Source organism: Anguilla anguilla, chromosome 6, assembly GCF_013347855.1.
Source record: "Anguilla anguilla isolate fAngAng1 chromosome 6, fAngAng1.pri, whole genome shotgun sequence".
NCBI classification, from domain to species: Eukaryota; Metazoa; Chordata; class Actinopteri; order Anguilliformes; family Anguillidae; genus Anguilla; species Anguilla anguilla.
Genome location: NC_049206.1, coordinates 5,742,192 through 5,766,868, shown reverse-complemented (window position 1 = coordinate 5,766,868; position 24,677 = coordinate 5,742,192). Strand labels below are relative to the sequence as shown.

The 24,677-nt window shown below is 51.6% G+C and overlaps 2 protein-coding genes across 4 annotated transcripts in view; both read left to right on the top strand.

The window, feature by feature from the left end:
* The window catches only part of LOC118229665 (GMP synthase [glutamine-hydrolyzing]-like), an 11,884-nt gene extending 8,122 nt beyond the window's left edge, over positions 1–3,762 (top strand). For all 3 annotated transcript variants that reach the window (XM_035421835.1, XM_035421836.1, XM_035421837.1), the window contains exons 14-17: positions 369–484; positions 812–942; positions 1,270–1,442; positions 1,712–3,762. In XM_035421835.1, coding sequence (XP_035277726.1) covers positions 369–484; positions 812–942; positions 1,270–1,442; positions 1,712–1,813 — 522 coding nt within the window. In that variant the 3' untranslated portion in view covers positions 1,814–3,762. The remainder of the gene's footprint in view (positions 1–368; positions 485–811; positions 943–1,269; positions 1,443–1,711) is intronic.
* Positions 3,763–17,760: 13,998 nt separating this feature from the next.
* The window catches only part of LOC118229161 (voltage-gated potassium channel subunit beta-1-like), a 38,065-nt gene continuing 31,148 nt past the window's right edge, over positions 17,761–24,677 (top strand). Inside the window, exon 1 of the mRNA XM_035420872.1 lies at positions 17,761–18,310. Coding sequence (XP_035276763.1) covers positions 18,093–18,310 — 218 coding nt within the window. The 5' untranslated portion in view covers positions 17,761–18,092. The remainder of the gene's footprint in view (positions 18,311–24,677) is intronic.

The window sequence follows — 24,677 nt, the reverse complement described above, 5'->3', positions numbered from 1 at the left end:
TGTTCTTTTTTCCCACCAGCAGGGGGCAGCAAAGTAAAGCGAAAGCAGCCTTTTCTCTGCCAGCTGGGCAACTCTTGCTGTGTTTGTATGAGCGTGTACTAATGATAAATATGTTTAAAATACAGATGTCGAGATATTGGATCACAGTGAAAACTTAACGATGAAAACGGGGTACTGAGCTGTCAGAGAAATTGATACTGTATAGTTGTATAACTATGTTATATATTTAATTGTATCTTGCTTTTGGAACTGCTGTGGCTGTGTGATGTCATGCAGCTAATATTAGGTGCACAGTATCTCTATATACCATGTGACTGGGTTTTCTCCTCTGAATCCCTCCCTCCCTCCCTCCCTGGCGCCCCCTACAGGGTGACTGCCGCTCCTACAGCTACGTGTGCGGGGTGTCCAGTCAGGAGGCGCCGCACTGGGACTCTCTCCTCTTCCTGGCCAGGCTCATCCCCCGCATGTGCCACTCTGTCAACAGGTACCCACCCGCCCCTCCGCGTAGCCTTTCGGCACAGGGCCACTGAGGCCCGGTTCAGGCTAACGCTAACGCTAAACATGGTAAACTGAATGCATTTATAATTATTATGCAATTTATATTATTATTATTTATATTATAATCCAAAGCGCTTTACAATTGATGCCTTTCATTCACCAGAGCAGTTAGGGGTTAGGTGTGCAAATGAGCCTGGCTGTGCGTATCTGAGCCAGAAGATTTCGTTTGAAAAGTATTACATTGTGCTTTGGGAGCCAACTGTCTGCCATTTTGTTTCTTTTTCTGCCTCGTGAATGGCTGCTCTTCTCCCAGGGTGGTGTACGTGTTCGGGCCGCAGGTGAGGGAGCCGCCTGCGGACATCACGCCCACCTTCCTGACGACGGGCGTACTGAGCACGCTCAGACAGGCCGACTTCGTGGCCCACGCTGCCCTGCGGGAGTCTGGTGAGGTCCAGCTTTCTGTCTGATCTGTGGTTAATCCTTCAAGGTGTGAGGTCACAAATATGCAATTAGAATGTTCTTAACTGAACGATTATGCGATTAACTGAACACTCCAATGCTGATGTCACAATCACTACTGGTAACTGAAAGTAATGGAATTCTAGAACACTGACTTTATGAATTTTTTAAAAAACATTCCAAAAAGATAGCTCTTGAAAGGGTTAATCTATGGCAGGTAGTACTGCTAGTAAAAAAAAAAAAAAATGTATATATATATCCGTGTGGTAACTTTGTGTCATTCTCTCCTCCCCCCCACTCCCCTCCCTGCAGGGTACTCTGGGAAGGTGAGCCAGATGCCGGTCATCCTGACCCCGCTGCACTTCGACCGCGACCCCCTGCAGAAGCAGCCCTCCTGCCAGCGCTCGGTGGTCATCCGCACCTTCATCACCAGCGACTTCATGACCGGCATTCCCGCCACACCTGGCAACCACATCCCGGAGGAGGTGGGTGGGGAGGGGGGGGTCAGGGGAGGGGGGGCGGAGGGACAAACGGTCACATGAAGATGAGCAGTATGGGAATGTTTAGAGAGAGTGACGCGTGCCACCGCTTTCTTTGTGCCTTGTGTCTCTGTTTTAATCCCGTTGTTGAGTTTGGCCGTGTAAATGGCACGTTGCTCAGCGATGGGGGGGGCGCGTTTGTTGGGGGGTTGAAGGGGGGATTTGTTTGGAGGTTTTGTGCCTCTTAAATCCGTCTCCGCCGTCCTCCCTCCCAGGTGGTGATGAAGATGGTGGCTGAGATCCGGAAAGTTCCGGGCATCTCCCGCGTGATGTACGACCTGACCTCCAAACCCCCCGGGACCACCGAGTGGGAGTAAGCCGTTGAGGGGGGGGGGGGGTTGGGAGAAAGAGTCCCTAACTCTGTCTTTTTTTTATCCCCTTTACCCCTCCCTCACAGTCCCTCCCCCTCGATGATGTCATTCCTGTTATCCGCAGGTGGCACTGTGACTCAGCTCTGACTTACAGCTGCTGCTTTCCGCCACCTTTTTTATTATCTGTGGCTGTTTTGATACATGTACTTATTTTTTTTGCCTTTTGGTGACCGTACGCCTAGGATGACTGGCCACGGCTGCCCTCACTGTGAGGTCAGAGGTCAGAGGTCATAGGTCCTGTCAGGGGTGCAGAGCATCCACGTGCACAAACTAGCACCACCAAACAGAGCTTTTCTACAGAAATCTGAAACTAAACAAGCATCAGTTGTTTTTGTTGTTGGTTTTTTTCATCCTGTTACCCGATCACCTGCCTGGTTCCCTCCTGAGCTCACACGGAGCTTGGAGGACCAGACGCGCTTCTGCTTTCTCATTCTTATAAAACCGGTGCCGTGGCGACAGTCAGTACGAGCTTTAAGAGTTTCAGGAGGTAAATCGACGGATCTGAACGAACCAAGTTTTAAAAAATGACGTCATTTGAAATGCTCACTCCATCTCTTGGTGTGTGATTATGGGGGTCTGGACCCCACCCGTGTGTCTTCCCTCTCTTTGACTCTCTTTGAAAGTTCTTTTGTGTGTTTTTTTTCTTTTCTCCCCCCCCCCCAAGTTGCTAAAAGCGGTTTCTTTTGTTGCGTTACTCGCCCGTACACAATCACGCGTTTGTGTGGAGTACATTTCCACGCTCTTTCCCTTTCCTGTTTCGTGCGCTCACTCAACAGGATCTCCATTCTATTCTATTCAACATTCTAACCAAAGACTAACAAAGTGTTTCGTTTTTTTTTTGTTTGTTTTTTTTTAAATTTCCTTATCAGCGCTGATGTTTTTCGTACACAGGGGTGTGGGATTTCCCTCCTGATATCGGGGACTAATAAAAATGTGCGGCAGACGCCTTTAAAATGACACCACTTTCGTGTTCACTTTTGAGATCAAATCGTAAAGATTCACAAACATAAAACGAAGCGGGGATCATAGCATAAATTGCAAGAACGGATAAGTACTCTCGCCACTTTAAAAGCAACAAAAACAAACAAACAAAAAAAACATAATTTAGGCAGATTCAAAGCGGATGCGAAAGTTTGCTCTTGAGGTTATCTCACCTGCAGCGATTCTGTTTGCGCCAGAACTGGAGACGGCAGCGTTGGGGCGGGCCCGCGCGGACGCAGCCTCCCCGCGGCAGAGAGAGAGCCTCAGTTTGACGCGACTCACGCGGTGGAGCAGCGTAACTCATCTCGGTGCTTTTTTTTCCCCCTGCGCCCGTGCTTCTTCGCTAAGTCAAGTCATCGCATGTCATGCCGTCGTGAACATTCCACACGCGCGCTCTGCTCTGACCAAACTTCTTTCTGTTCAGTCTCGCAGCCCAGTTCAGACCGGAGGTTCGCGACGCGACGAGCTGCAGCTGGCGACTCTGCTAAGTTCTTTAAAAAAACCCGCTACCCGCGACGCCAGACGCCAGCATAAAGACGTTCTGAGATGGGAGTTCACGCTGGTGCGAACATTCTAGAACAGTTTCGTCGTGTCGCGAATCTTCGGTCTGAACCGTTTTTTAACATACCTTAACATAAATGCGTTCCTCAATATTTCTCCCTCTGAGTGTTTCACAATATTTCATCCTTGGGAAGCGGGGGCTGATATCTTGAATAGTGATCTATTTTGGGGGATGGGTTTCATTGCCTTGTGAAGTTTTTGTATTTGAATTAATCCGATGCAATCTTTTCATTTGATTATGATTATTATTTTTTTCCGTCTGTAATGTGCCTCAGTCTTAACGCATGCTTTTTTTCAACATGGAGATTTGTATAACGGTAAATGGTTTGTAATAAAAACTGAATGAAAAGTAATTGAGCCCTTGGGAAAAATTCCTTCTTTTGTGCACCCTGCTACCACTTCCAGTTTTCCATCATTGCAGTCAACTGTTCGAACCATTAGCCTTCAAGAATGACTCTGACAAACATCAATCCAAACACACCTTAGCTGCCTTAACGATTTCTTTGTTGTGCTTCTAAAATGGCCGAAGGAGATGTTTCTGATGAGATTTGATATAATTCAACTGTACAAGGAAGGTGATAGTCAAAGGAAAATAAGTGAAAAAACAAAACTAGCCAGCAGGCTGCCTCTAATTCTGGATGTTGTTCCCATGCAGTAACTACTATCAAACACTAGGGGGCAGAAAATGCATCCTGCAATGTTTACTCTTTTGCTTTAAGCATTATATAAGTAAAAAAAGTGGACTGTAAAGTGTAATCTACCGTTAATTATTGAAATTTTATTGAGTATTTTTTAATCCACTGAAATGTGAGCATTAGAATATATTTTTGTGAAAGTGGCTGCAGCGTGTGAATCAGTGAAGTACTAACACGTTCGTTGCATTTTCACGGTTTTTTTTAAAACCATGTATTCCGTAAATTCTTTACAGTGTATTCTGCACTTCCTGTGTAGCACGTCCTGTCTGAAACAGGGCCTGCACCCTAAAGCGGGATCGCTCTCCTGTCCTGTGGTTGACACGCCTCTGTCAAAACCCCGTTTGCAAAGGCTCTCGTTTGACTGACCGCATCGCCTGCGGTGACATCATGGCCCCCCCCCCCCCCCCCCCCCCGTGTCCATGGACCGCAGACGACCCCCTGGGCGTCAGAACTTGCTGGGCCACCAAAAACAAAACGTTGCCGTGACGGCATTTTTTATTAGTATCCACCGCTGGCACGACTGGCGTTATGTGCCGTTGTCAAGTTCAGTGTGTTTCGGGGGGGGGGGGATGGGGTGGGGGGGTGGGAGGGAGGGCTTAACTTGATGTCTTCGCAGCTGATTAACAGTTCCCGCCCGCCCCCAAAGAAATCCGAAATAGCTGCGCCTGTTGTCTCCGGAGCCGCGGTCGCGTGCCCACGCTGGCAGGAAGCCCGTTCAGGCTTCCTTCTGATCCCAAACCCGTCAGCACGTTAGCACGTTAGCGCTGTGGCGCTCCTTGCGTCGGCCCCGCCTCCCACAGCTGGCTGTTCACAGGAGCCAGAGTTTAATCTGCCTCTGAGTTCGGTGCCGGGCTCTGATACGCTGCACGTACCTCGCACAAAAAAGAAAAAAAGAGACTGCGTGTTGTGTGTCTGAAAGACCCTGTCAACATTTGTTTTCGTTTGACCTTTTGAGTGGGTGTTTGCTGCGAACAAAAAGTATTGTTTTGATCCTTAATGGAATGCGTTGAATTCTGACTCTAATTTTCCAGGTCTGAGAGCTAATGTGGAGGACGGATGTGTGTGTGTGTGTGTGTGCGCGTGCGCGTGCGCGTGTGTGTGTGTGTGTGTGTGTATCTGACAGTTTCATCCCCCCCCCCCGCCCCCCCTCCCAGCCATTTGAGCAGACAAAGTTGCGGGGCGGGGGGCCGTGGGGTTATGTCGGTTCGCAGTGGTCGGAGCACAGCTGTCTGCGGGGAGCAGCTGCTGGGCACGGAGTCCACAGCGTCCCGTTGGCGAGCGTGTCCCAGCCCCGACCCGACACCCCGCCGGCGTTCTGGGGGGTACGGCCCCCGCGTGCCCACAGATCCCTCCTCCCCGCTGTCCCAAACTGCCTTTAACCCTCCTAGGTGTGAGGTCGCAAATGTGCGGTTGGAGCGTTCTTAACTGAACATTCTGACGCTGATGTCACGGTCACTTCTGGTAATTGAAAGCACTGGAGTTCCAGAACACTTAGAACGATGAAAAAACAGAATTCCAAAAAACGCGCACCCTTCAAAGGGTCTAAACGAAGCGCATAAAGCCGCTGACCGGGGTGCGTAGTGGGTGTAAAGAAAAGAAAAAAAAAAAAACGAACCCAGGATCTTTTTGTTCTGGTGCACAGATGGGCCCCAGGGTCTGGTGTCGAATCTGGACCACGGCAGCACTGACTGTGGTCGGCAGCTGTGTGAGGCGACGCACGATTGGCTGAAGAGGAGCCCAGGAAACGGGGAGATTTGGCTGCGCGCCGGTGAGCCCCTGTTGGTGGATTGGGCCACGGCGCGCTTGTCGAGGTCACATGTCTTTGCGAATTTTGGAATGCGCTGCTGGGGCTGACGCATGTTGGAGGCGAGCGCATGCTCGTTTTTTTTGTTTTTTTTGGAAGCGTGTTCTCAGGTCAGCACCTCCAGAGAAAAATAGGCGATATCCCCCCCCCCCCCCCCAAAAAAAAATGGAAGCGGGACAGGGAGACGGGGCGGCACGCGCCCCCTTCCTGATCCCGGGGTATTTCTGGTCATGACTCACGCCGGAACTGGCGCTAGCACGGCGAGCGTTAGCATCGCGGTGAGCGTTAGCGTCGCGGCGAACGTTAGCGTCGCGGCGCTAAGTTTCCCCGAGAGCTCAGACTGATCCTGTGCCCGTTCGCTGGGTTTAGCGTCAGAGTCACGCGCAGCCCTCCTGACGGCGGCGTGGATTCCGCTCTCTGTCGACTCCACAGGCGCGCGAAGCGAGCAGCTTCCCCGCGTTAGCGGCATTATCCGGCTTAACCGCGACACGCGCTACCATTCCCATTCGCCCCCCCCCCCCCCCCCCGCCCCCCGGCACTGGTGCCCGCCAGATCCCGGTGAACCCCGGTGAGAGCTCAGCCGCGGCAGTCACTCAGCTGGAATTATAACTCTGAAGAGTGCCTCTGCTTGGCACAGCTTCGGGGGCTGATATCCGTGCGATGACGCCTTTTTTTTCCATACCCTGAAGGCCAAAAAACAAAACAAAAAAAAAGAACAGCTGTTTGTCAGCTTTTGTTTCATATACATCACCATGACCTGCCCCCCTCCCCCCCCCCCCCGCGCTCACTCACACTTCCACCCCTTTCTCTTTTTCATGCACACTCCCCCCTTTCTGTCTCTCTGTCACTTTGACAAAGAGGAATGAGAGGTGGAGGGACAAAAAATCGGAGAGGGGGATGGGAGGGACGGAAAGATAAATATTGAGAGAGGGAGGGGAGAAAGAGTGGGAAAGAGGATTTGAAAGAGGTGGGGGTGGGGGGGGCGGGGGGGTTGGGCGGGCATGGTAGGCGGGAAAGTGGTTGGAGTTGGGGAGAGCGAGAATGTTCCAGAATCGAGCGTTATTTATTGGACCAGGGGAGCAAACGTCCACTGCTCACTGTGTGCTGGGGACAGGAAGACTCCCGGCTCCACAGGGGGCACGGAGGGGATTGCCTCGAATCAGAGCAGAGAATCGGAACAGAATCGGAGCAGAGAATCAGAACAGAATCGGAGCAGAGTATCGGAGCAGAATCAGAGCACAGAATCGGAACAGAGAATCAGAACAGAATCGGAACAGAGAATCAGAACAGAATCGGAGCAGAGAATCGGAACAGAATCGCAGCAGAATCGGAACAGAGAATCGGAACAGAATCAGAGCAGAATCAGAACAGAGAATCAGAACAGAATCAGAGCAGAATCAGAGCAGAGAATCTCACATCTCTCTTTACTCTCTATACTTTAAAAAACACAAAGCATTCGCTTAAAAAGGAACGGCGCGCTCTCACCAGTGGTGTAAAAAGCACTGGTGATTTCGGTGCAGGAGTCCGGGGGGCCGGTGGGAGAACAGGGCAGGGCAGGGCAGGGCACAGATGTACCTGTACAGGGCCTCCTGTACCGACATCCCCTCCCCCAGACAGAGGGGGGCACCACGCCCGGGGAGGGACCCCTCCAGGCCATGGGCCCCGTCCGGGACGTGCTGCAGGGCAGAGCGGAGGCCGGACCCCCAGCAGGAGCTCAGACGGGTGGAGGAGTTCCTCAGAGCCCACGGCCTGTCCCTGCGGAACACGGACCGGACCCGAAACGGGATGCCTTACAGGTACCGACCCACACCTGCCCCCTCCCACAGGTACCGACCCGCGCCTGCCCCCCCCCACAGGTACTGACCCGCACCTGCCCACAGGTACCGACCCACAGGTACCTGCCCACAGGTACCGACCCGCGCCTGCCCCCCCCACAGGTACCGACCCACAGGTACCGACCCGCGCCTGCCCCCCCCCACAGGTACCGACCCACAGGTACCGACCCGCGCCTGCCCCCCCCACAGGTACCGACCCACAGGTACCGACCCGCGCCTGCCCCCCCCACAGGTACCGACCCACAGGTACCGACCCGCGCCTGCCCCCCCCACAGGTACCGACCCACAGGTACTGACCCGCGCCTGCCCCCCCCACAGGTACCGACCCACAGGTATTGACCCACGCCTCCCCACAGGTACCGACCCGCGCCTCCTCCAATCTGGGGGCAGGAGTCTGTGTTACCCCCTCTCCCGTTTTTACACCTGCATTATCACTCATTTTGCACAGACTTGTGGGATTGAAAATTTTTGAAAGTTACCCCAGCCAGAGATTGTGTCATGAGTGACTGTTGCATTTACCTGTAATATATGGGTGGGGGGTTGGATTGATCCTTGAGGGCCACCGTCCAGCTGGTTTTTCCAGTTCACTTGGATAAACGCATACCACTCAGAGCTATGCTGAGTTAGGGAGTGCATCCGGGTGCTTAAGAACTTGCTGAGAGGGGCAGCTTTGTTGCAGAGTGGTTATACGTGATTAAACGGTCCCTGAAGTCCCTGTGTAAGCAGTGTGGTTGCCATGATCGTTATTGTGCCGTCCTGCTGGTCTAATTGCTGGGTTATTTGTTACTGTTATTACTCTTGTCTGTTGTTTTGGAATTATGTGGTGTGTGAGTTGTGAGTGTATGTGTATATGCCTATATGGTCTTTTTTGCGTGTTGCTATATCTGACGGTAGCAGAAAATTCACGTTTTTAATAAAGCGAGCTTAAATAATGCAGATTTTGCGCTTTAAATTAAATTTTCATGTGTAGATCTTGCACTTCGGGTGTAGTGTGAGCTTCGCAGCACAGAGGCGCCTTCCCCACGGTCGGGAACCCCTGGCCTGCGGTCTCATAAGTGATCCATCATAATGCTCCCTTAATAATATTTTTAAAAAAGACGTTACTGTTGAAAGAGGCTTCACCCTGAAGCTACAGACTGCCGGAGCGGTGCATGCTGAGATACTATCTTGTTATTATAGACCTTAGAGGTTGGATTTAATCACCCAGTTATCGGCATGCTCTCCACTCACAGGCTGCGGGAAGCACTGCGCGCAGGGTAGCCTGCTTACCTGCGGGCTACGGGCTACGCTAGGGTCTGACTTGCTCGAACCAGCCGGCGCAGCTCCGTAGACAGCTGGGCGGCAGCGTAGCGTAATGGCTAAGGAGTTGGTCTTGTAACCCGAAGGTCGCAGGTTCGAGTCCCCGCTAGGACGTTGTACCCTTGAGCCAAAGGTACCTGACCTGCATCGCTTCCGTATATATATCCAGCTGTATAAACGGATGCAGTGTAAAAATGCTGTGTGAAGCGTTGTGTAAGTCGCTCTGGATGAGAGCGTCTGCTAAATGCCTGTAATGTAGACAACAACAACAACAAAAAAACAACCGGCAAAGTTTTGGTCGTACTTGGCGGATAACTAGCCGCCGCGGCGAGCTCTGTCAGCAGCGCTGATGGGCAATTTATTTATTCATCTTGGGAAATATCATGAATAATTTAATGGATCTCGGCAGGTGTCCCACTAAATACTTAATCACCCGGAGCGATTATACGTTATTAATCCAGCTCTGCGAGCCGCCCTTCTCCCACGCTCTCTTTTTTTCTTCACCCTCAAATTTCGGCAAGCGCCTGCCAAGAGAGAGAGAGAGAGAACCGTCTGCAACAGACCACGTAGGTGAGCCAGCCAGACGGCAAAAAAAAACTTTCGGCCGAACTCATTTACTTCGCTCAGAATATACTGTGTGCGTGCGTGTGTGTGTGTGTGTGTGATTGAGAGAGTGAGAGAGTGAGAGAGTGAGAGAGTGAGAGAGAGAGGCAAAGAGAGAAAGAGAGGGGGTGTTTCCATCTGATTTTACTGTTTGTACCTGTGCCACAGTTCGCCACTAGAGGGAGCTGTGCCTTTGACGATTCGCTGTTATGACGACACGAGAGATGCCGTATGTGTTTCTTGTGATTCTGCCATAAATTCCCCACCTAATCTCTCGTTAACAAGTCTGCCAAATGTAAACACTTTCTAATCAGCTCCTGCCCGCACTGAATTATGCAGTTAAAATAAAATCACTCTGCTGTGTTTCGTGTGAAAAGCTCAGCTGCGCTTCAGTGTGATAAGCATGTTTGATGTGATTGCACAGACCGCTCTGTGCCCTTTTTGGGTTTTGATTGTAAATAAGCCCCCCCTGCGTTGCTTAGCTCAGAGCGTGTTAGTGGAGGCACCGCACAAACATGCCCCGTAAGGCTGCATGTTCGCTTGCATATGCAAATGTGCGAATGCCCCATTTTTTAATTTTCCGCATTTTTTACATTTCCCCCATTTTAAAGTTTTTCGCTGGTGTCCGTACGCGCGTGAAACGGGCCGCTATCCGTTATCGAGCGCCAGGCCCGCCTCTCTCCGGCGCCTCGCTTGCGTTTGCTCCCCCTCTTTTGCCGCGGTGTTGCCGGGGTGTTGCCGGGGTGTTGCCGCGGTGTTGCCGCGGTGTTGCCGCGGTTTCGCTAACGCGCTGTCGGGCCCGCGGGCGGCGCTGTTCTTCATCCAAGCCCGCCGCGTCAAAACCGAGAGCAGATGCTTTTATTTTTATTTATTTATTTTTTGTTCCGTTTTGTTTTGTTTTGTTTTGTTGTTTTCATTTCCTCTTCGGTTGGCTGTGCCCGGGCTTTACTCCTCGCTGAGGTGGGCGGGCTTCTGTGACGTCATCGGCGTCGCTCTTTTGCTCTGCCCAATAGCCACAGTTTCCCTCATTTAGATAGCGAGGTGAGCGCGAGCGTTGGGATCCGCCGGGGAAGGCGGATTGGTCTCGGCCACGCCGGCTGGAGGAGAGAGCACGGCCTTGTGTTGACCAATCAGCGCAGGCGCTTTTAAGGTGTTTCGCTCTCCCAGGTTCGGGCCGCAGAGTTGGGGGCGCACACTTTTGGTTTTAGTTTGCTGCGTTTGCCCAGAACCCATTTGGGTGCACGGTGCACCCCCGGAACTGCTGCAGCGCCATTCCAGGGGTGTCACAGGGGTGTGCGACGGTGAGGTTCGCACTGGGAAAGTGGTTAGGTGTGAGCAGGAGGTGCTGACCCCGACTCCGGGCTGGTTTCGGCCCGTCTCTACTCGGCTAGCCGCAGGGCAGAGACGGATCTCGGCTCGGGAATGTTGGCTGAGAAAAGCGGTGTTGCTCTGGGACGCAGAACTGCTTCCTGTGTTACTGCGGGACCTGCTTCTCTGGAACCACACACACACACACACACGCACACGCACACGCATGCACACGCACACACACACATACGAAACGCACACACACGCGCACACACAGACACACGCACACACACACGCACACAGACACACACGCGCACACACGCACACACATGCGCACACACGCACACAGACACACAAGCACACACACACACACACAAATTATGCACAAACACAGTTACACAAAGACACAGGCGCTCTGCTTTAGCATGAATTAAAGGACCCTGGATGAGAGGGGAAAAGCACAGGTGGAGGCGATGGGGGTTTAAGGGGGGGGGGGGGGGGGGGGGTGCACCCTGGAGGCGAGCATCACAACAGCCTGAGGCAGAGCCACGGAATCACAGAGACTCGGATTCCGGAACACAGCCTGCATTCCAATGGGCCTCCCTGTCAGCACGCTCAGAGAGAGAGAGAGATAGAGAGAGAGGGAGGGAGAGAGAGAGAGAGAGAAATCGTGTTTCCTCCCATATTTCACAGGGCCAACTGCAACGATTTGTTTCCGCAGTTAATCCCTGGCAGGGGAGGATTATTCTGAAATTATCGTCGAAAGTTGAATTGGGCCAAGGGCTCGCTTCTGGCTGTATCAGGAAAAAAAAAAAAAAAAAGAAGCTTCCAAGCTTTCCCTTTCTGATAATGCTCTCTTCCTCCTGATTGGTTGGGCTCTGCTCCCCTGCAGAGGAATGCGTTGGCGTATGACAGTCATGTGCTCATCTGGCAGATTATCCATTCACTGACTCCCTGCCCTTCGGATGTCAAAGGGAGGCTTTGGTCTCTTAATGCCTCCTGGACGATTTCTCTCTGTAGCCTACTGCAGCCTTAAGAGAAATTAAATATATATATTTTATAAAGTCATAATGGCTTTGCATTTCTGCTGCTTTAATAAAAGATCTGAAAGCACTTACTTTTGTCTTTTTTTTTTTTTTTTTGCACTTGCCCGAAGCTCGTTGAAGATATCGTGCGATGACCGATTCAGCCAATCGGTGCAAGCCTGAGACCAGGCTGGACCAATCGGGTTTCGATTTGGTTTGGTTCTGGTTCCGCGGTGAGATATTGCGGCTTCCCCTGCGGCCGTGAAACTGCGGTGGGATCTCTGTGTGCCGCACGCTGCGTCGGTCCCCACACCATTTAGCGCCTCGCGCCCCCCCCCCCCCCCCCCCGATGATTCACGCGCTCTGGGGAGACGGTGGCGTCCCATTTTTAGGCTCTCTTACTGGAGCAGATGATGTCCCGGACTCCAGGGGCGCGGCGGCTGGGCGTCCCAGCAGATATTCGGAAACGAAATGTGTCAATTATTTTCAGTGGGGCTGGTTTGAATGACACACTTTTTTTTTTTTTTGAGTTTTGTACGTGGATAATTGTGAGATCCCACCCCCCACCCCCCCCCCCCCACATCGGAAACGTGGAGTCCTCCTCCCCTCCCCCCCCCACCACCCCCCCAGCCTAATGTGAGAGATGGGTGTGGTGGGAGAACGGTTTGTGCTAGCGGAGGCGCGTTCGCTAATGAAGGTTTAATTGGGTTTTAATCCGTTAATCCATCGTTAGCGGCGGTGTGATGGGGTCTTTTCCCCCGCGTCTGAGGGCCGGCCTGCAGGGCTCCTCCTCCCGCTTCCTGGTCCCTGTGAGGCGGAGCGACTGGGAACCGCCTGTCCTGTGCTGTCACTCAGCTGCAGCCTCACACCAGCGCTACTGCAAACACACACACACGCACGCACACGCACACACACACACACGCACACACACACACGCACACACACACACACACACTCTCACACACACACACACACACACACACACAGACTCACACTCTACTGCAAGCGCACACGCTCACTCTACTGCAAACGCGCACACACACACACACTCACACACACACACACACACACACACACACTCACTCACAGACACACAGACACACTCACACACACACAGACACACTCACAAACACACACACACACACCCTCACACACACACACACACTCTCTCTCTCTCTCTCTCTCACACACACACACACACTCTCTCTCTCTCTCTCTCACACACACACACACACACACGCACGGTTAATAAGGCCAGGCGCAGTGCCGCTGAGCTGAGTGCCCTTTGAGTCGAGCACAGCGGTGCTGTGCCACTCAGTGTCCGAGCTGGAGAAACAGCCCGTCAATCACCACCCTGCCCGCCGTCGCGCGGACGCAGATTAAAATGGCGGTCGATATACATCAGTCTTCCCTCTGTCTGCTTTCAGCGTGGGTATACTCCTCCCGCGCTGCTGTCAGAACGATAAAACTACAGCAAACGAAACTGTCGGCCGACTGCTTTTCTCGTTTTGAGACAAAACTGAGAGGAAGATGGGCTGTGCGAAGCGAGCAGTTCCCCCCCCCCCCGGTGTGCATCCCTCAGTGTCAGTCCTGGCAAAGCGGAGGTGGGGGCCGGAGGGGTCGGGCAGCTCATTCCCCCCCCCCCCCCCCCCCCCACAGTTTCTCATTCCCGGTGATTTCTATTGACCGAATCGCACCGGGGTGCAGGTTGGAGCGTGACCGCTTTGTGGGATTCAGTCGTCCCCGGTAACCGTCCTGCGGTAAAAAATAATCTCCTGTGTACGTTACTGCCAGGTGAGAATTTCAGCAATGAGAGAGAGAGAGAGAACTTTGAATTTTAACCATCCTTTGTTATTCAGCGCAATGGCGAGTTCAAAACACAGTTTTTATGCATCGATGACAATAAATTCACTTAAGTGAACAAAAGCAAAGAAGACGCCCCTACTCAATCACCCAATGCCCTGAGCAATTGAGAGGGAAAGATAGAGAGAAGGAGAAAGAGAGCGAGAGAGAGAGAGATAGAGAGTGTGAGAGAGACGGGGGGGGGGAGACTCTGTTCCACCACATTTACTTTTTCCAGTGGGGGACTCACTAGTGTGGTGCCAGTTCCAGTCATAGAACTATTGGCCTTGTTCCAGGACGCGCACCTGAGGTCTGTTCAGAACAAACAGCAAGTGCGGCGGCCATGTTGTCCCTCACAGGTGCCTCCTGGTCCGCAAGCATGCTAAACAGCCGCTACGCTACGCGGATCTCCTGGATCGTTGCTGCGACCTCAGCGACCAACATTTCCCCTTACGCTCTGCATCGCGGGCCGCACAGTACTACAGGAGCGCTAGCGCCGAGCGAGGAAGGTGGGGAAGGTGTGCGTGTCAGTCGGTAAACGAGAGCTGTGCCCGTGGGCGTTGTTGTGGTCGTTATCGCGGTAGAATCCTGAGGGTTCCGTAGACGTCCCGTCATTGGCGGTTGATGACGTGTGTGAGCTGCCCCCCCCACCCACTGCCTGCTTGCCACTAACCTGAGGGGACTGTGAGCAACACAAGAGCAAAGCAGATCAGTCCTTTTCGCGGTTGTGACTTTCTGGCGTGCGATTGTGTTTCTTTTTATTGTGCGTTTTCGTTGCGGGTCAGTGTGTTGCGGCAGATGTGTCGTTGTTGGCTGGGTCAGAATATGCTTTGGCAGGCTGAATGCATTAATATGTATTCAAAAAAAAAAAAGTGACTTGGATGTATACATACCATTTTTAAAAAATATGACTAATACTCTCCACAGCAGTATATTCAGAAACATATAACTATATAGAAATATGTTAAAGTGGCAATAATTTATATTTTTGGTGATAAACTGTGAAATTATTATATTTTTAATTGAAATCGTTTACACAGGGCAGACCAACTGGTGATGGACTTCCACTGTCTCTGCTCTGCAATTCTGTTGATTCTCTTTGAGAGTCTGAGAGAGAAAGACTGAGAAAGGTGTGTGTGTGTCTGAAAGTGACAGATAAAGGGAGAAGGTGTGTGTGTCTGAATGAGAAAGACAGAGGGTGTGTGCGTCAGAGATAGAGAAAGACAGTGTGTGTTTGTGTGTCAGAGAACGAGAGAAGACAGATTGTGCGTATCAGAGAGAGAGAGGTGTGCGTGTCAGAGAGAGAAAGAAAGAGAGGGTGTGCATGTCAGAGAAAGAGAGAGAGAGAGAAAGAAAGAGAGGGTGTGTGTATCAGAGAATGAGAGAAAGAAGGATTGTGCATGTCAAAGAGAGAGAGAAAGAAAGAGATGGTGTATGTGTCCTCCTCCTCCTCCTCCTCCTCTTCCTCATCCTCGTTAGTTATGGCAGGCTAAGACATATTGTGCTCCTTATAGGATTACCAGTTTTTACAAGTTCTTTAGTATAATTTGAGAAAATACATGTAAATATATAATTTCATGTTTATTTAATAAGATAAGTGCCCTCTCACATGCGCACACACATACGGATACGCGTTCTGTGTTGCGTGTTAATGTGTTTACTGCACTCATGCAGATAAAGCTTCGTTTGAATAAAACGGCTTTTCCTGTTTCTCCCATCTGTCTCGTCTTTTTTACACACACTTTCACCCTCTCTCTCTCTCTCAGCTCAGTTTGACATGGTTTATTGGCATTATCTCCATAGAGTAAATATGGCTAAAAGGTAATGTTGACGAACCAGTGTACCCCTCTCTCTCTCTCTAGTAGTTTCAATCATCAAAAAGGGGTTTGGGGGTGTGTTTTAGACGCCTGTCAAACTTCACTCTGGCATCACAAAAGCTGATTCCTGTTTCCTGCACCTTTCTGGCCCAGACCTGCTGTTATTGGCTGGTGCATTATAAACGCATGTAGACATGTATGCACAAGCATTTACATACGTGTATGTACATATGCACCTTCAGGAGCATGCGGATAGTATACACACTACACACACAAGCTCAAACACCTTCTCCCACACCCAACCCACACACACACACACACACACACACACACACACTCTCTCTTTATCTCACACCCACCTATGCACCTACCCACACCCACACACAAACACACACACACGCATCCCTTAAAGATGTTTTGTCCCAGTCCACTGACAAAAGTGATAAAGTGCTGTTGGTAAGACACTTATCTTTGCTGTGCACTTGCTGACACATCTCCCTCTCTCTCTCTCTCTCTCTCTCTTCCTCTCACACTCTCTCTCTCTCTCTCTCCCTCTCACACTCTCCCTCTCTCTCTCTCTCTCTCCCTCTCACATTCTCCCTCTCTCTCTCTCTCTCTCCCTCTCACACTCTCCCTCGCTCCCTCTCTTTCTCTCACATGCTTGCCAGCTCTCTTTCTCTCTCTCCCCCTCTCTCTGTCCCTCCCTCGTTTGGCTCGTTCTCTCGTTCATTCGCTCGTTCCCCTCATTTGCTCCTCTCCTCTCTGCGCTCTCGGTTTTGCCGCTCTTCTTCTTCTTCTTCCTCCAGATGCTGGTGTCCTCCGGTCCTCCCCCTTCCCAGCAGCCCCCCCCCCCCGGCTTGCCGCACGCTCCGTTCTGCTCCGTTCCACGGTTCCGTTAGCAGGGCGCCACGAGACCAGCTGCCTCTCTCTCTCTCCCTCTCTCTCTCTCCGCCTCCCTCTCCCTCTCTCCCTCTCTGCCCGATCTGCGCGGTGGTGCTTTTTTAACCGTGGGGTTCCGCCAGCCTCCGGTGAGTCCGTGCCCGTCCGTGCCGCCGCGAAGTTTGTGAGCGTTTGCGTTTGCGTCTGTGAGCGTTTGCGTCTGTGAGCGTTTGCGTCTGTGAGCGTTTGCGTCTGTGAGCGTTTGCGTTTGCGTCTGTGAGCGTTTGCGTCTGTAAGCGTTTGCGTCTGTGAGCGTTTGCGTTTGTGTCTGTGAGCGTTTGTGTTTGTGTCTGTGAGCGTTTGTGTCTGTGAGCGTTTGCGTCTGTGAGCATTTGCGTCTGTGAGCGTTTGTGTTTGCGTCTGTGAGCGTTTGTGTTTGTGTCTGTGAGCGTTCGTGTTGTGTCTGTAAGCGTTTGCGTTTGTGTCTGTGAGCGTTTGTGTTTGCGTCTGTGAGCGTTTGTGTTTGCATCTGTGAGCGTTCGTATTGTGTCTGTAAGCGTTTGCGTTTGTGTCTGTGAGCGTTTGTGGGGGTGTTTGCGTCTGTGGGCGTGTTTGTATCTGTTGGGGTGTTTGCGTTTGTGTGTGTCTCTCACACGTTTGCAGAACTCGGAAACAGGACAGAGCTGAGCGAGAGAGAGAGCTGAGCGTGAGAGGGCGAGGGAGAGAGAGAGAGAGAGAGAGAGAGAGAGAGAGCTGAGCGTGAGAGGGCGAGGGAGAGAGAGAGAGAGAGAGAGAGATCCCCAGAGCTGCCTCTACACTTCGGCACAGCGGCACGGACGAATCTTTACCTCAACTGCTGAGGGAGAGAGGGAGGCGGAGAGAGAGAGAGAGAGAGAGAGAGAGAGAGAGAGAGAGAGAAAGAGGGAGAGAAAGAAAGAAAGAGAGAGAGAGGGAGAGGGAGAACTGGGACATGATCGCGGTTGTGACACACGTTAACATCGGCGGGCTGAGCCGCACACGTTCCGGCTGTGAGATCTGAGCGGGGGGGACTGCGGAAGGAGGGAGAGAGAGAGCGAGAGAAAGAGAGAGAGAGAGAGAGAGGGAGAAAAGAGGGAATCTGCGGTCTCCGTTGATCACAGAAGAAGTGCCGGTACCCCCTGGATGAAACAGAGCCGGAGTCTCTGACTCTGCCTCCCCCCCCCCCCCCACACTACCCACCACCTCCCCCCTCCCCTCTCCCCCAGCAACTTGTTCTCCTCCCTCCTGCGTTTTGGTCTCTGACGGACGGGACCACGGACCTGGGGAAACCGCCGAGGCGCCTCCCGTCCGCTCCGGAACGTTCCGGACCGCCGCCGCTCGCTCCGGCGCTCGGCCACTTCCATGCCGTCTCTTCTCCCGCTCCGGACAGACGCACGGACGCACGGACGGACGGACGGACCCGCGCGCTCGCACGGGACTGCGGCGAAAAGCCGGACCCCACAGGCAGACCCCCCGGCGTCTTCGCGAGCCCCCCCGGCCCGTCCCGCTTAGATCCCACGTTCCCGGGGGCTGAGGAAGAGGAGGACGGGAGGAAGACATGCAGGTGTCCTTCGCCTGCACGGACCACAACCTGAAGGCGCCGCGGAACGGCGACGGGCACGGCAAGGCCAATGCCACCAGCCCCAGCGCGGGCAGCGCCGCCCGGGCGCGCTTCCGCACCGTGGCCCTCATCGCCCGCAGCCTGGGCTCCTTCACCCACCGCCACCACATCTCCCTCAAGGAGTCCACCGCCAAGCAGACCGGCATGAAGTACCGGTGCGTGACCCCGCCATCTCCGCTCTCCCCCTCTCTCTCTCTCTCCCTCTCTCCTTTCCACTCTCCCCCTCTCTCCCTGCCACTCTCCCCCTCTCTCTCTCTCTCCCTCTCTCCTTTCCACTCTCCCCCTCTCTATCTCCTTCCCACTTTCCCCCTTTCTCCCTGTCACTTTCTCTGCTTCTCTCCTTCCCACTCTCCCCCTCTCCCCCTCTCTCTCTCCTTCCCACTCTCCCCCTCTCTCTATCCTTTCCACTCTCCTCCTCTCTCTCTCCTTCACACTTTCCCCCTTTCTCCCTGTCACTTTCTCTGCTTCTCTCCTTCCCACTCTCCCCCACCGCTCTCTCATTCTCTCCCTCCCACTCTCTCTCATTCTGTCTCCCACTCTCACTCTGTCCCTCTCTCCTGGTCTCTCTCTTTCTCTGTTTCCTTCTCTCCCTCTGTCCCACTCTCTCTCTCTCCCTCTCAGTCTCTCTTTTTCTCTCCCCTCTCCCCTTTGTATTCTCTCCTACTCTCTTTCCCTCCTACTTTATCCCACTCTTCTATTGTTTCTCTCTCTGTCTCCCTCTCTCCCTCTCTCTCCCCCTCTCCCTTTCTCTCTCTCCCTCCCTCCATCTCTCTCTCTCCCCTCTCCCTTTCTCTCGCTCCCTCCCTCCCTCTCTCTCCCCCTCTCCTTCCCTCTCTCTCTCTCTCCCTCTCCTTCCCTCCCTCTCTCTCTCTCTCTCCCTCCCTCTCTCTGTCTGAATAGCCCGTACAGCGAGAGCAGCGCTGCAGCCCGTTTGAAGTTTGTTCAGTTGAGAAAAACAGTTTATGACGAAAGTGTTGAAAACCAGCGATGATAATTTCCAGTCACCAGGCCCTAGTGACAGAACCCCCTTTGTCCGTTTGGGTTCTGGTCCTGGGCCTTCTGCCTGGGCCCGAATCCTGGCTCCCGGGTCGAAACTGTGCCCTGTGGCTAAGCTCACTCGGCACAAATCCCTACGGCTAGCAACTGTCAACCTGCATAGTCCTCTCGGCGTAAATTACGAGCTAAGCTGGAACAATTTTCTGGCCGAACTGGAGGCAAATTACCTACTGAAAGGGCTGCCTCTTTTAATGCGTCGAGGTAGAGTCTACTCACCTGCCCTGTCCCTTCATCTTGACCTATGTGATTGGGTTTTTTTTTTTTTTTGGCTTCTTCAGTTTAATGTGTCTTGTGTACTTCTGATACCGATTTCTGTGTGGATCAGTCTGTGTATAGGATCGAGCATGGATGTGTGTGTGTGTGTGTGTGTGTGTGTGTGTGTGTGAAACATTTATGTGCTGAAATCGACTGTCAGTCATTGAAATTAGGTACCAGTGGTAAACTTTTGAAATGCTATATTTGTCTGTATTTGATTTAAGATATCAGTGGAAAGACAGTACAGGGTTTCACATCAGATATATGACTGTTTTACATTTAGATGGATTTAAACCAGGTAGCAAGCTGTGCTTGATTCTGAGCTTTGATTTGGTTTGAAATGAGGTGTCAGTGTATATTTGATATGAGGGACTCGTTTATATGAGTCTGCTTCACGTCAGGCTCCAGTGTTATTTTAAATCAGATATCAGTCTGTGTTTGATATCCGATGTTAGCCCATATGTAAATTAGGTGTTCATATCAGGAAGTGGTGGTCTTTGATATCAGACGAGAGTGTTTGATTTTGAAATAAGATATCAGCCTGTGGTGTCAGGGATTGAGTTAAAATTCTACTATCTACTATTGTTTTTTGTTTTACACTGGCTATCTGTGTTTTTCTTTTTAGCTGTCATTCAATGTTCTGTGTCTTGTATATTTGTCTACTTGTTCAAGTAATATGACTGAGTATGTACATCAAAACAGCAGTCCGAGTCGGATATCTAGCATTTGTCTGCGTAAATCGGGAATTGCTGTAAGATATCAGGCATCAGTTTAATATCAGGAATTGATGATTGAATTGAGATCAGGTATCAATCTGGTGTCGGGGAGTTTTTCTAAATCAAGCGTCCGTCTGCTTGGTCAGCCGCACAGCACTGACACCGCACGTGCCACACACACGCGCGTTCGGCACGAGGCCCGTCGTTTGAATCGACGCACGCGTTTTTGAAAATACGCAGACGATCGGAGGTCGGCCGCTCGTGTTTTGATACGAAAGTGTGCGTCAGGCCCCAGAGCGTGCGGTTTTAAATCGTGGCGTCGGTCTGTTTGTCTGATGTCAGTCACCCCTGGCGTCGGGTGTTCGCCCGTGTTTGGATGTCAGCCGTCCGCCCCTGTGCGGCAGGGGGGACTGGCAGGCGTGTCGGATTTCGGGCCCGGGAAGGACGTCGTTCGCGCAGTGGAACAGGACGCTCAGGTTCCCGGGTAAACCCCTTTGTGGTAGTGATCCACGGGGACAGCAGGTGTGTGGCGGGCTGTCACCTGTCTTCCTGTCAGAAAGCCTGTTCTCTCTCTCTCTCTCTCTTTCTCGCTCTCTCTCTCTCTCTTTCTCTCTCTCGCTCTCTCTCTCCTTCTTTCTCTCTCTCTCTCTCTCTCTCTCTCATCTCCAGCCTTCGATCCGGTGTCTCTCCCTCCCTTTTCCCGTTGTAATCTCTGATGAGCAGGCATTGTGCAAACCCTACTGCGGGCGCACGGGGTGTGTTTATCCAGTAAACAGGAAGCTAAAGCTCAGGCAATACATCGGTGACTTACCAGATTTACGTTGTTGACTCGTCTGACCTGCTGAAACCTTTCAGCACACGCGAAACCAATAACGCAAGCAGCGATTGGTGCAGAGCTAATACTATGACCAATCACAATGGGTCAGACCATTTTTTTTGCATGTGCTAAAAAAAAAGTTTTGCATGAGGTATGAACGCCTCATATTTCTTGTGTTGGAGTTTCGTTTTTTTTGGGGGGGGGGTGGGGTGGGGACAGAGCGAGAAGTTCATTCCTTTATCAGGGGCAGGATGGGAGAGATCTCTCTGTTCCCCTGCTTGCCCCAATCTTGCGCCTCCTCCATCTGCGTTTTTCCTAATTAGTCGCTTCTTTAGGGCGTTTTACAATACAACACTCGGAACCCATCTGGTCCTCTATTAGTTTGCCGAAAATGCCTCCCCTGCTTGCGGGGGTGGGGGACGAAGGACGAGGGGTGGGGGGAGTCTCATCTCAGTACATTCTGACAGCAGTGTGAGGCACTAGCATCACTGAAGATGTGAAGATGTTACACAGGCGGTACTGCTATGGCATCCCAGATCCATTCTTTTACTAAACCCTTCTAAATCTAGACTAAATCTCCCCCCCTGATGGAGATTATGTTATTTATATGTGGCTGCCCCCCCCCCCCACCCCCCAAGAAAAGGAAAAAAAAAACTGCCCGGTATAGTTATGCATTTAATAAATTGATTGCTGTATCTCATTAAACAGGGAGGCGTCTCATGACCTTCGATGCTTTCGATGGCGGGTACGACCGTTAATTTGGACTGATTTGGACTGTAGATGTTCCTTGCGTTCCTCTGCTCCTCTCTGCTTACTGTCTGCAGGAGTTTGGGGCTGCAGACGGTGCATTACAGTATGAAGTGTCTGTTTGCTGCCGCAGTGTAGTTCTCGGTCACTCTCCTTAATTAGGTTTCAGAGCACATATCGAATCGGAATTTTTTTTTGGCTTCATCCTTCGGGAATGCAGAGCTTTCCGTGTTAAGAATGCAGACCTGAGAGTCCGGTGACTACTTGGGGGGGTGGGGGGGTTCTAACTTTTTGAACTGGACCGGACTTGACTGCACTGCTGGGACTGGGGTTGTGGTGCCATGACCGGGTGCCGCCTGCAGGAGGCGCTGTGGTTTCCGTGAGCTAAGACAGCGAGAGAACGAGGGAGGGAGAACACAGCACACCTCTTCATTTATTTTAATTGCTATTATAATATGCAGACATTCCAGTCATGCTGAGCATTTAATACACTTTTTCCTCTGGGGATTCTGGATTCCTCCCACAGTCCCACAGACATGCAGGTCGGCTAACTGGAGACTCTACATGGTGACCATCAGGGTTACTCTTGAGAACACAAAAGAGAATAGCACGGACGGAGCGTGGCGCAGTGGGTAAGGAACTGGACTTGTAACCGAAAGGTCGCAGGTTCGATTTCCGGGTAGGGCACTGCTGTTGTACCCTTGAGCAAGGTACTTAACCTGCATTGCTTCAGTATATGTCCAGCTGTTTAAATGGATACAATGTAAAATGCTATGTAAAAAAGTTGTGTAAGTCGCTCTGGATAAGAGCGTCTGCTAAATGCCTGTAATGTAATGTAATGTAGCTTCAACGGTCAGGTCTAGGTATAGTTTTCACACAAAAACCAATACAGAAATATTTTCTTTCTTTTAGCGGTTAGTTCACAATAGAGACAAAACCAACTGAGGAAAAGGGGTTTTATTTGAGTGAACTAAACCAATATTCTTATATCATTAGACCCAATGTAATGTAATGTAACACGGAGGGCAGGCGACTCTGTAAAGATTCTTTGTGATCAGTAAGCGTAAAGGTAACGGAGCAAACCAACAGTTAGTATTGTAGTCAAATGCTAATACTGCACAGAAAACTGATACCGAGAATCACTGATACCTGATTAGAAACCAGGGCTCAGTGCCGTGCGTGCCAGTGGCACGCAGTCAGCAGCAAGGTGTACTGGGAGGCGGTCTACTTCCTGGTTTCAGGGCAGGTGAAGCGATGCCCACGCGGGATCAGCCGTTTTCATCTTTAACGAAGTCTGCAGCAGCTGTGGCATCTTTTCCTGTTTCCATGGCAACATGCACGATAATCTGTGCATTTTATTTATTCTCTTCTTACAGCTTTTTTTTTGATAATTACACGCTCAGTGTGCGTTGCTGTTGCTTTGACTGCTTTCTGTTTCTGCAGAAAGGTAGAAAAAACGAAATGTGTTATAGCACTGTTATAACGCATGAATTAGCTTGTAACTACTGTGTTATAGGTTGGCTTGTGGTGGCACAATAAGTTAATTTCTGTTTTAGAGCTTTTTTAAAAAAAGACTGAGGAGGAATTATTTGCTGAGTTATGAAATTTATTGAGGTTGAAGTGGGGCAGGGCATTATGGGTAAGTCCGCAGACAACCGTTCATATACAGCGTCAGATCTCTTACTGCCGTAATATCCCATGACTAATTCAAGCACTGTAATTGACCGAGGATGAAAGAACAGACAAAATGTATGAGTTATCTTTACAACCAGTTCTCAATTTAACGAGAGCACGTCAGTAATTATTTAGGGTTTCTCTCTCTCTCTCCCTCTCTCTCTCTCTCTCTCTCTCTCTTTCTGTACGTTCTCCCACTTAATTAGTTAAATGTGTTTTTCTTCTTTCCTTGTCGTACAGCGGTCTTGCCCAGATGACTCATGAATCTGCGTCTGTCCTCTCTGGTTTAATGTGAAGTGACAGTTTGTCGCGGGCGGGGTGGGTGCGGGGGTGGGGGGGCTTTCTCTGTTTCCCGCCGGCTCCGTACGCGGCCGTCTTTAGCCGCGTCTCGGGTAATGGCCTCTGACAGGGGAAGGCCGCTGGCTTTGGGGTCCGCGGGGGTCATCCCGTTTCCTGGGCTTTGTGTCCTTTCTTAGCCCTGTCCATCATCCTCCCCCCCCCCCCGCCCATCATCTTCCTCCCACTCAAATTCCTCCAGTCATTGCATCACCTTTGACCTTTCGCCCACTGCTCCCAGTGCTCCCTCTGCTCGGTTTCCCACGCGTGGCTGAGCTCCCAGGGCTGTGGTTTACACTGGGAGTGGGGTGTAGTTTACACGGAGTGGGCTGTGGTTTACACTGGGAGTGGGGTGTAGTTTACACTGGGAGTGGTGTGTAGTTTACACTGGGAGTGGGCTGTAGTTTACACTGGGAGTGGGGTGTAGTTTACACTGGGAGTGGGCTGTAGTTTACACTGGGAGTGGGCTGTGGTTTAAATTGGGTGTGGGCTGTAGTTTACACTGGGAGTGGGCTGTGGTTTAAATTGGGGGTGGGCTGTGGTTTACACTGGGAGTGGGCTGTGGTTTACACTGGGAGTGGGCTGTGGTTTACACTGGGAGTGGGATGTAGTTTACACTGGGAGTGGGCTGTGGTTTACACTGGGAGTGGGCTGTGGTTTACACTGGGAGTGGGGCGTAGTTTACACTGGGAGTGGGGTGTGGTTTACACTGGGAGTGGGCTGTAGTTTACACTGGGAGTGGGGGCGTAGCTGGGTGCCACGTGACAGAGATTATGGACATCCAGGTTCCTCAAGCTTTATCCGTTCTCTCGTCAAACGGTCCTTTCTCCTACTAGCACCAGGAAGACCAGATTAAGCTCTGAAGTCAATGTATCCCCCCCTTCATCTGCCCCCCCCCCCACTTCCCTGCTGATGAAATGG